This window comes from Talpa occidentalis, unplaced genomic scaffold (assembly GCF_014898055.3).
Source record: "Talpa occidentalis isolate TD23 unplaced genomic scaffold, MPIMG_talOcc4v2.1 talOcc4.12, whole genome shotgun sequence".
NCBI classification, from domain to species: domain Eukaryota; kingdom Metazoa; phylum Chordata; class Mammalia; order Eulipotyphla; family Talpidae; genus Talpa; species Talpa occidentalis.
In genome coordinates, this window is record NW_023601212.1 from 69,546,589 (window position 1) to 69,558,648 (window position 12,060).

The window sequence follows — 12,060 nt, forward strand, 5'->3', positions numbered from 1 at the left end:
TCTTTTTGGGAACTACCTGCCCAAGACTTTTGTCACTTTTTGTTGTTGTTGCGTTGTCAATCTATTTCCTCTTCATTTGTAGGAATTCTTTAAATAGTCTAGATATGAATACTTTATTAAATATATACATTGCAAACATTTTTTCCCAGTCTATGACTAGCTTTTTCATTCTCTTAACATGTTTTTTTGTCAAAGAGAAGTTCTAAGTTTAAATAAAGTACAATTTACCAATCATTTTTTTTGATTTATTACTTTTATTGACAAGGTTTATAGGAACAAATTATGTATTTAAAATCATAGGCCAATTCCTAGTTCTTTCTTAGTTGCTTAGTCCATTCACCTGTAATATGTATAACTCTAAGGTCTTAACTTTAAATCAAGAAACAAGTCAAACCTGTGAAAATATCTAACAGTTAACATTTATATCTCATTCTTGTATTTCTGTTCTATGATGCAAAGATATTTTAAGCACCCAACTGGTTTATCAAAGGCCTAATATTCTCATAAGCTGTATGTTTTATTTTAAAATTCAGATTATTTAATAAACTGATTAAGACAATGTAAAAGACAGAATTACGCTCAGGAAGGACTGGTCCCTATGTTGATCACTTAGAGTCCTGATTGGCCGTAATTTAAACCCCAACAGCCCCGATTCCAGAAACACATTAAATTTCTTTAATGTTACAAGTATATTATCATTTTTGAGACATATTTTGTCAGAGATACCCATTATTGCCCACATATCTTCTGCAATTACACTGGCTACTTTTATCATTACAAAGGTGGCCAAGTTTTCTATAAACATCAGCATTTTACACTGGCAAAAGCAGTTAATAAAAATCAATTCACTTCTCATAAGCCAAATGTGCTTGTTTTTTTTTTTTTTTTTTTAAATTTTTTTTTTTTTTTAGATTTATTTATTTATTTATACAAGCACTGGGTATAGTCAGAAGCACGGGAGGGTGAGAGAATTCACCAGAGCCAGAGTGGGGAGCAGAGCAGGCAGAAGGACCAAAGTACACTGCTGAGGGGAGCAGCGGGCGGCAGGAGAGGTCTGCGCGCCATGTGGGACCCTCCTCTGGTGGCCGGGGAGCAGCCGGGGATTGAACCGGCGCTGCAGAGGCTGCGGGCAGCTTCGCAACCCAGCGCTCAACCGCTGCGCCACCGGGGAGGCCCCAAATGTGCTTGTTTTTAATCCCACTATAAAAACATGTACTTTTTGATGTGTTGATTTTGGTCTACCTTAAATACAAAATGTTATCTACAGACACTGTTGCAGAGTTATCACTAAAACTATAGATTGACACTTTCGAAGCAAAGCAGAGAACTGTTCTGTCAGTGTTTCCTTCACTGAATCCTGACTTGGCTGCTCTGTCACACCTTCTGGCTGAACACTGATATGTCATGGTTTATAATTGTAAAGGTGATTCTAGCTGTGAGTTTAAAAATTGATCTGCACAAAAGAAATTAAAAACTTTATATACAACAAATTTGTTTTTAAAAATATAAAAATAACATCTGTCACTTTTGACATGCTGACAATTTGACGTATATACACATGCAGGAGAAAAGTTCCGATTTGGTCATCTGGGCAGCTGAAGCCTGGCTATTTTAAACATGATGAACACACTGCCATTGAGTTTTACACTGACAGAGATGTGTATTCAAAATATTTCATATACTAAATACTGCGATAATCTCTGCATGTATAAATGCCAGGTTACAATAGTTTGTGTACTACTTGATTAAAAGTATGTCTTTAGCTAATATTAAGTGCACTAAAAACCACAACAGTTCAATAATCTATGACTTTATATAAAGAAATCCGAAATGTATGAAAATATGACTATAAAAGCAAGGAACATTTACTGCCATGCAAAATTTTAAACTAAAAACTGCATAGAAATGCAATTTTAAAAGGCAAACTCAAATTTACATAACACTCAAGATAAAAAGGTCCGCAGTAAGCTCGACCAACACAATGCTTGCAAAGATTTAAAAAAGTAAATACATTCTCTCTGCTGGTGTAACGGTATAAATCAGATCCTTAAATCCATGGAACAAGTCATCTGTCCTCTCTCTCAAGAAATTAGCTCTTTAACAGTTGTTTTTATGAAATCTTTTCTTTCAGTTAAATCGTAAGCAGGATAATTTTCATAAACCTCTTTGCAAATCTGCTTCATTGTGACTTCCTTCAAGTTAGCATTGGCCAGTAATTTCTTTACTGTTTCTTTCAACTCTTCATCTGTAGGAGGTTTCTTCAATTTTTTAATTAAAGGCTCGTCATCTGAACTATCCTCAGCTTCGCTTTCTTTTTTGGAACAGTTTTGATTCTTCTTGGTGGTGCTGCTATCCGCCTTCTTTACATTAGCACTTTTTACAGATTTTTTACTTTTCGGAGTGGCTTTCTGTTTAGGTTTCTCCTTTTTAGATGTCTTTTTTGGTGGCTCCTCTTCACTTTCTTCATCTTCGTCATCTGAAGACTCTTCCTTGGTTTTCTTTTCATCTTCATCACTGCTAGATTCATCTGACGGAATTTCAGGAAATTAGGTTCGTTTAGTTTTCCTTGCCATTCCAGAACTGTTCCGTTCCATTTTTTTTTTTACACAGTAAGTAAACAGTATTTAATTTGCAGAAATATTACTTAACGACATGTATCTTTCTTAGCACCACATAGTATAGTACTCTTTACTCTAGTTTTTTTCTTTTTCTTTATATAAGTGTTATTTTATTTTATTTTTTTAAATAATAAATTTTATTTTTATATTCCCCATACAATTGCAACCCCCCCATTCTGACCCCAATCCCTCCCCTCCCGCCCCCCCCCCCTGTTCTGTTCCTTTTTGTTGCTTTTGCTAGAAGTTTTTTTTTAGATTTTGGTAATGGTTTGCCAGAAGGCTTTGGATGCATTAAGAAATTCAAGATCTTCTTCACCAATTCACTATTTACACCTGATCGCTCCAAATCAAGAACTTCGCAGATGCTCTTTAACATGGCATTTCTAAATTTTTTCAACATTTCTTCCTTCTTTTTATACTGGATACTTCCTTTTTCAAATGGAAAGCCACTGAACTGACCCACATTCTTCTTTAATGAGGACATTGTGCCGGGTCTGCTGTAAAGCAGTTTATGCAGATTTCTAAGTTCATCTGTTTTCTTTTTACTGAGAGAGAAATGTATCCTTTCAATTTCACAAAGTTTTTGCCCCTTTCCTTGTGCAATTGTAAATGGCTCTCTTCGTAAAGAAGAGACTTGCATTGTCAACCTTTCTACTTTCTTCTTTTCCCTCTTGCCTTCCACAATGAGACTCTTTTCTTTTCCTTCCTCCTCGTCGTCCTCACTTTCCGCTTCTGGGTCCGGCATTTCGGGCTCCTTCTCGGACGCGGGCTTCGCGGGGGCGCCCTCGCCCTCGCTGCGGGGCCGGCGGCGGACATGCTGGGGGCCTGCGGGCGGGAGGAAGTCAGCCGTCCGGGGCCTCGCGCCGGGCGGGCGGGCGGGACGGGGCGCCCCCCCACCCTACCCCCACCCCCCGGGACTCGGCGGACACCCCCGGGCCCGGGGCGCGGCGGGAAACCCCACCTCACGCCTGTTTCCTCCCGGCGGCCCCGGCCCGGCGCCCCGCCGCTCCGCGCGCCGTCCTTACCAATCTTCTTTTATACTTAGTGATTTTGTTGTCCTATTAATTATTTGTCTACCTCAAGATATAGAAGATACTTTTCTATGCTTTCTTCTAGAAGTTTTTATAGTTTTAGCTTTCATTTTAGAATCTATTTTCTATTCTGGGCCTCCCCTGGTGGCGCAGCTGCCCGCAGCCTCTGCAGCGCCGGTTCGATCCCCGGCTGCCCCCCCCCCGCCGCAGCCCCCGCCGCACCCCCCGCCCCGCCGCAACCCCCGCCCCGCCGCACCCCCCCCCGCCGCACCCCCCCCCCCGCCGCACCCCCCCCCCCCGCCGCACCCTCTCCCCCGCCGCACCCCCCGCCCCCCACCGGCGCAGACCTCTCCTGCCGCCCGCTGCTCCCCTCAGCAGTGTACTTCGGTCTTTCTGCCTGTTCTGCTGCCCGCTCTGGCTCTGGTGAATTCTCTCACCCTCCCGCGCTTCTGACTGTACCCAGTGCATGTATAAATAAATAAATAAATCTTTAAAAAAAAATCTATTTTCTATTCTGAAGTAATCTTGACATCTAAGGGACATGTCAAAGTTTATTTTTTTCTGATGGATATTCAATTGACTCAAAACTGTATTAAAAAGACTATATGTGTGGGTCAATTTTAGACTATTGTATTCTTTTGATTCTTTTTATATTCTTGCAATAATGGCGTATTGCTTTAAGTTCTGAAGGTTTGTATTCAGTCTTGATATTGGGTAGTAAAAGTGTCCTAACCTTGTTGATATTCAAGATTGCATTCACTATCTTAGGTCCTTTACATTTCCATACAAATTTTAGAATTAACTTGCTCATTTCTAAAAAAAATTGCAAGGATTTTTATTAGGATTCTAATAACTATGCAGATTAAGAAGAATTGATATCTTAATGATATTGTGTTCTAATAAAAGGTATAATACATTCCTCCATCTACTTAGCTCTTTCATTTTTTTCTCAGGATTTCTTTGTTGCATTACATCTATATAGGTCTTAAACATTTCTTGTTGAATTTATTTCTAAATATTTGATATCTTTTTAAAAAATTGTATATTTTTTCAATGGTAAAGTACTTTAATACAATTGGTGTGTAATATAGAGAAGAGAAAGAGAAAGAATATAGTTTCCAAATCAAGCACCCAAAATCCCTTGTGGGTAAATGCTCAGCCAAATGGGATTGGCCCAAAACAGGACCATTGAGCCCCAAAAACTTGTCAAAAATTTAACGCACCTTCTGGTGGGGACCCACAGGAAAGGGCAGAAGGGGCCAGGCAAGTCTAGAAGGAAATAAATATTTGATATCTTTGTGCTGTTCTAAACAGTATTATTTTCAATTTCTACTTGTTTGTACTAATATAAATACAAATGAGTTCCTAATATTGACCTTATTTCCAGCAATTTATCAAACTGACTTATTCAAATAAGTTTTTTCTTTCTTTTTTTTTTTTTTTAAGATTTATTTATTTATTTATTTATACAAGCACTGGGTACAGTCAGAGGCATGGGAGGGTGAGAGAATTCACCAGAGCCAGAGCGGAGAGTAGAACAGACAGAGTGACGAAGTGCACTGCTGAGGGGAGCAGCGGGCAGCAGGAGAGGTCTGAGGGCCATGTGGGACCCTCGCCTGGTGGCCGGGGATGGAACCGGCGCTGCAGAGGCTGCAGACAGCTTCGCAACGCCGCGCTCAACTTCTGCGCCACCAGGGAGGCCCTCAAGTAAGTTTTCACATATTCCTCTGGGTCTCCTATTCATACAATTATATCATTTGTGAATAATGGTAGTTTATTTAATCATTTCCAATTTTTATCTGTGTCACTTAATTTTCTTGCTTTGTTGAACTAGCCATGATAACTAGTTCAGTGGTGACTAAAAGAGGTGACTACAGAGTTTTTTTCTTGTTCCTAAACTCAGGGTGAAACATTCTATTTTTTATCACTGAATATGTTTTTAATTTTAGGTTTTCGGTAGATATTGTCATATTTAGAAAGTTACCTTCATTCCTTTTGGTTGAAAAAAGTCATGAATGTTTTCGATTTTATTTTCTATTTTTCAATTGTATCAATATTATTTTTATTGAGCTTATGTGTCTAAAAATTTTAGAAATAATTAGTGTTTTGATTGATTTATTTTCTTCCATCTATAGTTTATATTTACCTCTAGTTCATATCCAGGTTAGAAATACTAGCATTTCTAGACATTCTGATCCAATTCAGGTTGAAATAATGATTCTTCAGGACCCTGGTTGGGTCTCAGTGAGGACTCAGTAAAGAATGAATAATTGATGATGATAGTGTATGTCCTTTTTTTGTAGTTTTGGTAATTACTTTTTTATTTATCTTTGTTCTCAGGATAATGCTTAGTAGATTGACGTGTTTTGGTATATACAGTGCTAGGACAGTGGGAGACAAAGACACAGAAATTCACGCTATAGTCTCTGTCTTTGGTTGGTAATGAATGGCAAAGCCAGTTTAAGTCAAAGGAATATGAGTAGGAACCCCATGTGTTTTACTCCTAGGACTGCCAAGATCAAGGAAACAGATTCTATTGACCAAAGAGTGATTATGGATCCTTTAATTATTCACTCATTCTCTGGAGGAAAATATCAGGGTGAAGTGTTTGGAAGAAGTGCACTTATAATGCACATGGACATCTGAAACACCCTCTCTCCATCACACTGCTGTCAGTGTCCTCCCTTTGAACACCTCTGTTTGCGTAACTACCCCATCTCCTATTCTTTCCTCTAAATTCTCCACAATCTTCCCAACGCACCCACAGACGTTTTCATTTCCTGCATCCATTGGACCACAGTGACTTTTATTTTGCTTCATCTCTACAGTGGACTGCTCTTGGGTGCAACAACTCTGTCATATCTCGCATTTATTAGCTCCCATCATAGTCCTTAGAGAGGAAAGTGCTGGTTTATGTCTACTGGTATAGTTTTATTTTTCTCTTTCTAGTTATTTTCTAGGGACAAATCATTTTGGATACTTCCTAATGACTAAAAGTCAGCAAACATTAATGAGTGATGACCACCATCAGATGTGCCAAGCGCCACAGGAAGGGTACTATGAGTCTAGCTTTACGGGAGGGTGAGGAGGGACCACAAGTTGAGCTGGCAGGGCCAGTCTTACTGGGTCTGACCAGGTTTCTCGTGGCCACCACTGGTCACTAGCGGTGGGCTCAGCACTGCAGGGAGGGAGTCACATCAGACATGGTGTTGATAACATCATGATGAAGAATTCATCCTCTGAGATCAAATTGACTGGATTTTAAGCTCATCTTTTCCACTGTGTAACTTGAACTACTCACTAAATCCTTTCTAACTCAGTTTCCTCACTTCTAAAATGGGTATAAGACTCTCATGGGGCCATCATGAAGTGAAATATGTTAAAACATGTAAAGTATTTAGAACTTGCCTCCCCCATTGGGAGTACTCAATATTTTAGATTTTATCACTGGTTTGTGGGCTTCTTCAGACTAGGAGTACTGAGCCTGTACAGGAGGGGACAGATGTATACTTTTGGGTTCTCTGAGGTTCTAGGGGTCTTCATAATATGCCCCAAACTCTTGGCTTAAGGGAGTCACATCAACTGCCCACAGTGTGCAGGCTTGACACGCTTCCTGGCACCTCTAACAGGGTTCTCTTTCCTAGAATGTCCAAAGTCTGAGACCCACAACGTGGTTGGATTCTCAGGAGAGTCTCTCCAGTTGCAGCCCAACTGCACAGAGATGGAGATAAACGTTAGATGGCAGATTCGCTGGCCACATCAAGACTGGAGAGTTATACTGACTTCGAGAAATAAAACCCTGCAATATTATGACACTTCCAAACATTTCAACAGTAGACTTGATTTTAGGCCTGAGGGCTTTGCTCTTCTCATCAACAAGACGCAGAAGCAGGACACTGGCCTCTACCAACTGGAACTCACCTCAAGAAATGGGGATAAGAAGAACATTGAGTTCCAGGTTTCCATATTCGGTGAGTTCCCTGGCAGCCTGCTCTGTCCCTCTGACTCCCTCAGGGTTTGTATGTCCATGTCTTTCTGACTAGAATCTCTGCTTACAGACAAGGTGGAGAAGCCCCAGCTGCAGGGCCAGACAGAGATCCTGCCTGGAGGGAAGTGCCGAGTGTTTCTGAACTGCTTGGTTTCCGGGGCTGACAACGTGAACTTTACTTGGCATAGCGGGAGAGAGCAGATCCAGGGGTGGAAAAAACAGACCTACCAGGAGGAGGTGGCTATCAACAGCTCGCTGGTGTATACTTGCAATGTCAGCAATGCAGTCAGCTGGGCAACCAGCACCCTCAACCTCACGCAAGACTGTCTGAGTAAGCGGAGACCCAAGAACTCTACCGGGGTGGAGGAGTTGGAGCACAAACCAGGCTTGTGAGCAAGAGCCTTGGGTGTGATGTCCCTTGGCTGCCTCCCCCAGGGCCTTGTAGCCTTTCCTGGGGGTTCCTGGCCTCTCAGCACACAGTTCCTATAAAGCCTGGCCTGTTAGGAAGAATGTGAGTCTATATAGATGTCCTGGGAGCTGTGCTTTCCCTTCTCACAGCGTGTTGGTGAGCTACGGCCCTGCCATGGCCCTCTGAGACACCTGCTTCTTCCTCTGAGTGACAGCTCCCCAAGCCAGGTAGCTCCCCAAGCCAGGTAGCTCCCCAAGCCAGGCAGGCTCCCCACATAGCAGTTCATAGGAGAATCAGGATAATCACAGGGAAATCTAGGAGAGTCCTGATTTATTGTATCCCATCCTGACGGCTACCCTGAGCTGTGTTTCTACCACTTTTTATTAGATAAGCAAAGAATTCATGCGCCACCAACATGGGCATTACAGGGACATTCCTGTCCTTAAAGGTCCAACAGCCAAATGGGGGAAGCAAACTTAGTAATATGAGAAAAATGAAGCAAACAAGCGGAAGCCATATGGAGTGACAAGGACACTGATTCAGGGGTCACACCAGTCACGGCTTCTCCATTTATTAGCTCTGTGATCCCAGGCTGGCTCATTACCCTCTCTGAACTGCAACTTTTCTTTTGGGGATGATGATAATAAGAACCTCACAACCTATTAAGATTGGGGAGATGTTTGCCGAGAGCCCAGTCAGCCAGCACCTGGACACTGTGCTCTTTCTTCCTCCCCTGTCGGTGGGCTTATGTGTCAGGCCGCCCGGGACCCAATTGCTAAATGTGGAGGTTTACATAAGGAAGAGCAGGGAAGTGAAATGGCAGACTTGCCTGGCATGGTACAAGTACAACACGTGTTTGTTCAGCTAAAACAAGGACCGGATAGATGAGACATTGGCTGTGCCAAGTGCTTTATGCACTATGATCTGGGGATGCCTCCTGGCTTTACAATAACATCATGTCCTTTTTGCAAGTTTGAAGAGAGACTCACAGGCATTAAGGAAGGTGCCCAGGTGCACAGAGCTTAGAGACTGAGAAAGGGATCCACATCTGTCAATACTAACTGCCACGCTCTCAGCATCACCCAAGGGCGGTCACCCAGCTGCGTGGAGAGACAGCCTTGATGGTGAGCTCATAGTGTGTGAGGGGACCGGCACACACAGAAGAACAGCGCGGGTTTGGGGCAGCCTTACTGCAGACAGGTGGGAAGCGGGGAGCGGGCTGAGTGCTAGGCCTTGTGCCTTTCAGATCCCTCAGTATTTGGCTCCCTGCCCCTTCTGATAATCTCCACGGTTGTCCCAGCCATACTTGCCATCCTCTTCGTCATCTTCACTGTCTGCTTCTGTGTGCGGAAGAAGAAGATGAAGCAGTCAGGTAAGTGGATGGTCCAAGCAGGTGCTGCCTCCTGGCCTGACACCGCAGCTCATGGTCTGGCGCTTAGCCTCTGCTTTTCCTGGGAAGGGCTGAGGTGCTTGTGTGCATGGCAGGGGGAGGGGAAGCAGTGGCTGCAGGTCTTTCCGCCCAGCTCCTGCTTTTTGATCCCCAATTTACCTGAGAGGAGTAGGGTGTGGCTGGGTTGGTGGGGGGCTGCCCGCAGAGTAAGAAGTTCAGGTAGTTACTGCTCCTGCGCTTTCTAGTATCCTGGGAAGACAATTGGCTTCCAGGCTGGAGTCTTTCTCCCTCTGGGATGGAGGCGGGATGGTGAGCAGCTGAAGCAGAGGAAGGGTATTCCCTGGCAGTCCTACAGCTCTGTGCTTTGCTTCCTTCCTCTCACAGACACCAGCCAACAGCAACATTTGACACCTTATGAATGTGTGAACTCTGTGCATACCAGGAGAAATCAAGTATGGTGCTTGTGGTGCTGGGGTTTCTCCAACTTGTCTGGAAGAGGGTCTTGGGAGAACAGCCAGATGGGGACAAGAGAGGAGGACCTTCTCAAAGCTATCCTTCGTCTTGCCATCTATCTCCATAGACCACCCTCCCCTCCCCAAGCTCTAGCTGTGGAGGGAAAGAGAAGAAGGGGACGGAGGAGTTGGAAGGAGGCAGAAGGCACATCTGGTGCAGAACAGGGCCTGCCGGGAGTTGGTGGGCGCAGCTGGCATAGCTGGGCTCAGTGGCAGACAGCAGGATGCTGCTTCACCCCAGATGGCACCTGGTGCCCTTGTCTCTACCCAGTCTCACCAGCTGGGCTGATCCCCAAGAAGAGCCCAACCTTGTTGTATTTGGTGTCTGAACATGAGTTTTCATATCCCCATAAGACCAAGCTGACCTTCCAGGGTCCCTCTGCTGGGGAAGGCTACGGGCGTGCCAGCTTGAGCAGCCAGGTGCTGTGGTTCTGTGGCTGTCTCTGTGTCTGTGCTCACAATGCCAGGAGCCAGAGACCAATCTGACTGAGGTGCTAGCGAGTAAACAGGTTGGTGCCAGGTGATATGCCAGATTGGCTCCCCCGAAGCTCTCAGGCCAGCTCTGCCTATCGCCGGGCTGGGGAGGGGCAGCTGCAGAGGGGCCTCAGGGCACCCCCCACTGTTCTGCCCTGAGCAGGGCTGGACATGGTGACAGTCATAGGGAAGGGCCCTGATCTCTCAGTTGACTTGAGTTGCACGGTGGGAAGGGTGGGGGTGGGCAGGAGGATCCCCATCTCCCCCAGACCCATCCCGTCCTGGCGCTTGGCCCGGGGAGGGAGGTGGAAGCCACAGTGGTCACAGTGGCCGGCTCTTCCGCCCATCACATGTGTGAAGCCCCGGGAGACCTCAGAATAGAGAAGCAGCTTCCTTTAGGTCTGGGCTCTGTGGGCAGTCCCCCTTGTTAAAGGGATTACTCTGTTAGCCCTCATCTCTTTCCTCCCCATAGCAGCAGACTTTTGGGGGTGAAAAACAAAAGGAAACTCTTTCCACAATCACTATCAGACTCTGGTACAAGGCTGAGAGCAAGTGAATCTCCCTATAGCCACTGAGCCCAAATGCTTCCTGAAAGCACCCCAGCCCCATGACGACTTTTTAAAAAAAAATATTTTATTTTATATAATTCTTACATCTTTTTTTCATCTTTGCACAATGTATGCATTTTCATTTTGGTTATATTCCCCATACAATTGCACCCCCCCTTATTTTGACTCTAGTTCTTCCTCTCCCCGCCCCTCCCTCCTCCCCCATCCCCCATCCCCCCTGTAGTGTGTCTCTGGTGTCTAGTTGCTTGTTGATTTTGATTTTTACTTTGTATTGATTAGTCTTTTTCCTGGCATCTTATTTGGGTTTTCTAAATTCCTGCTATAAGTGAGACCATCCGGTATTTTTCTTTTTCTCTCTGGCTTATTTCGCTGAGCATGATCCCTTCCAGCGCCATCCATGTTGCTGCAAATTGCATGTGTTTATCTTTTTTGAATGCTGAGTAATATTCCATGGTGTGTATGTACCACATCTTCTTGATCCAGTCATCTATTTTTGGGCATTTGGGTTGTTTCCATAGCTTAGCTGTTGTAAACAGTGCTGCTATAAATGTAGGTGTGCAGGTGTTCTTTGGAATTACTGTTTCTGTGTCACTTGGGTAAATACCTAGGAGTGGAATTGCTGGATCATATGGAAGCTCTATGTTTAGTAGGTCAAGAAATCTCCACACAGCTCTCCATAGTGGTTGGACCAGTTTGCACTCCCACCAGCAGTGCAGGAGAGTTCCTTTTTCTCCACACCCTCGCCAACATTTGTTGTTGCTAGTTTTTTTAATATGTGCCATTCTCACTGGTGTGAGATGGTATCTCATGGTAGTTTTGATTTGCATTTCCCTGATTACAAGTGATGTTGAACATTTTTTCATATGTCTGTTGGCCATTTGCATTTCTTCTTCAGAGAAGTTTCTTTTTAGCTCTTCTGCCCATTTTTTGACTGGATTATTTTCTTTGTTTTTGTTGAGTCTCATCAGCTCTTTGAAGATTTTTGTGATCAGTCCTTTATCTTTAGTGTTATGTGCAAAAATGTTCTCTCAGTCGGTGGGGTTTCTCTTTGTTTTGGTTATTGTCTCTT

General features: G+C 43.9%; 1 protein-coding gene and 1 pseudogene across 1 annotated transcript; one reads left to right on the top strand and one right to left on the bottom strand.

The window, feature by feature from the left end:
* Window positions 1-1,876: 1,876 nt before the first annotated feature.
* LOC119242287 (protein DEK-like) lies at window positions 1,877-2,679 on the bottom strand (annotated as a pseudogene).
* A 4,691-nt stretch (window positions 2,680-7,370) lies between these two features.
* On the top strand, window positions 7,371-10,978 carry CD244 (CD244 molecule). The gene is made up of 5 exons (XM_054693913.1): window positions 7,371-7,620; window positions 7,693-7,968; window positions 9,293-9,418; window positions 10,220-10,368; window positions 10,895-10,978. Exons 1-5 carry the CDS (start codon window positions 7,371-7,373, stop codon window positions 10,976-10,978), a joined length of 885 nt encoding a protein of 294 aa, XP_054549888.1.
* The last annotated feature ends 1,082 nt before the right edge of the window (window positions 10,979-12,060 follow it).

What these genes read in the sequence shown, in the direction of transcription:
- CD244 (XM_054693913.1), top strand. Translation starts at nt 7,371, where the DNA reads ATGGAGATAAACGTTAGATGGCAGATTCGCTGGCCACATCAAGACTGG. An exon ending in GTTCCAGGTTTCCATATTCG is followed by an intron (nt 7,621 to 7,692) that starts GTGAGTTCCCTG and finishes CTTTCTGACTAG; the next exon opens with AATCTCTGCTTACAGACAAG. An exon ending in GAAGAAGATGAAGCAGTCAG is followed by an intron (nt 9,419 to 10,219) that starts GTAAGTGGATGG and finishes GTCTCTACCCAG; the next exon opens with TCTCACCAGCTGGGCTGATC.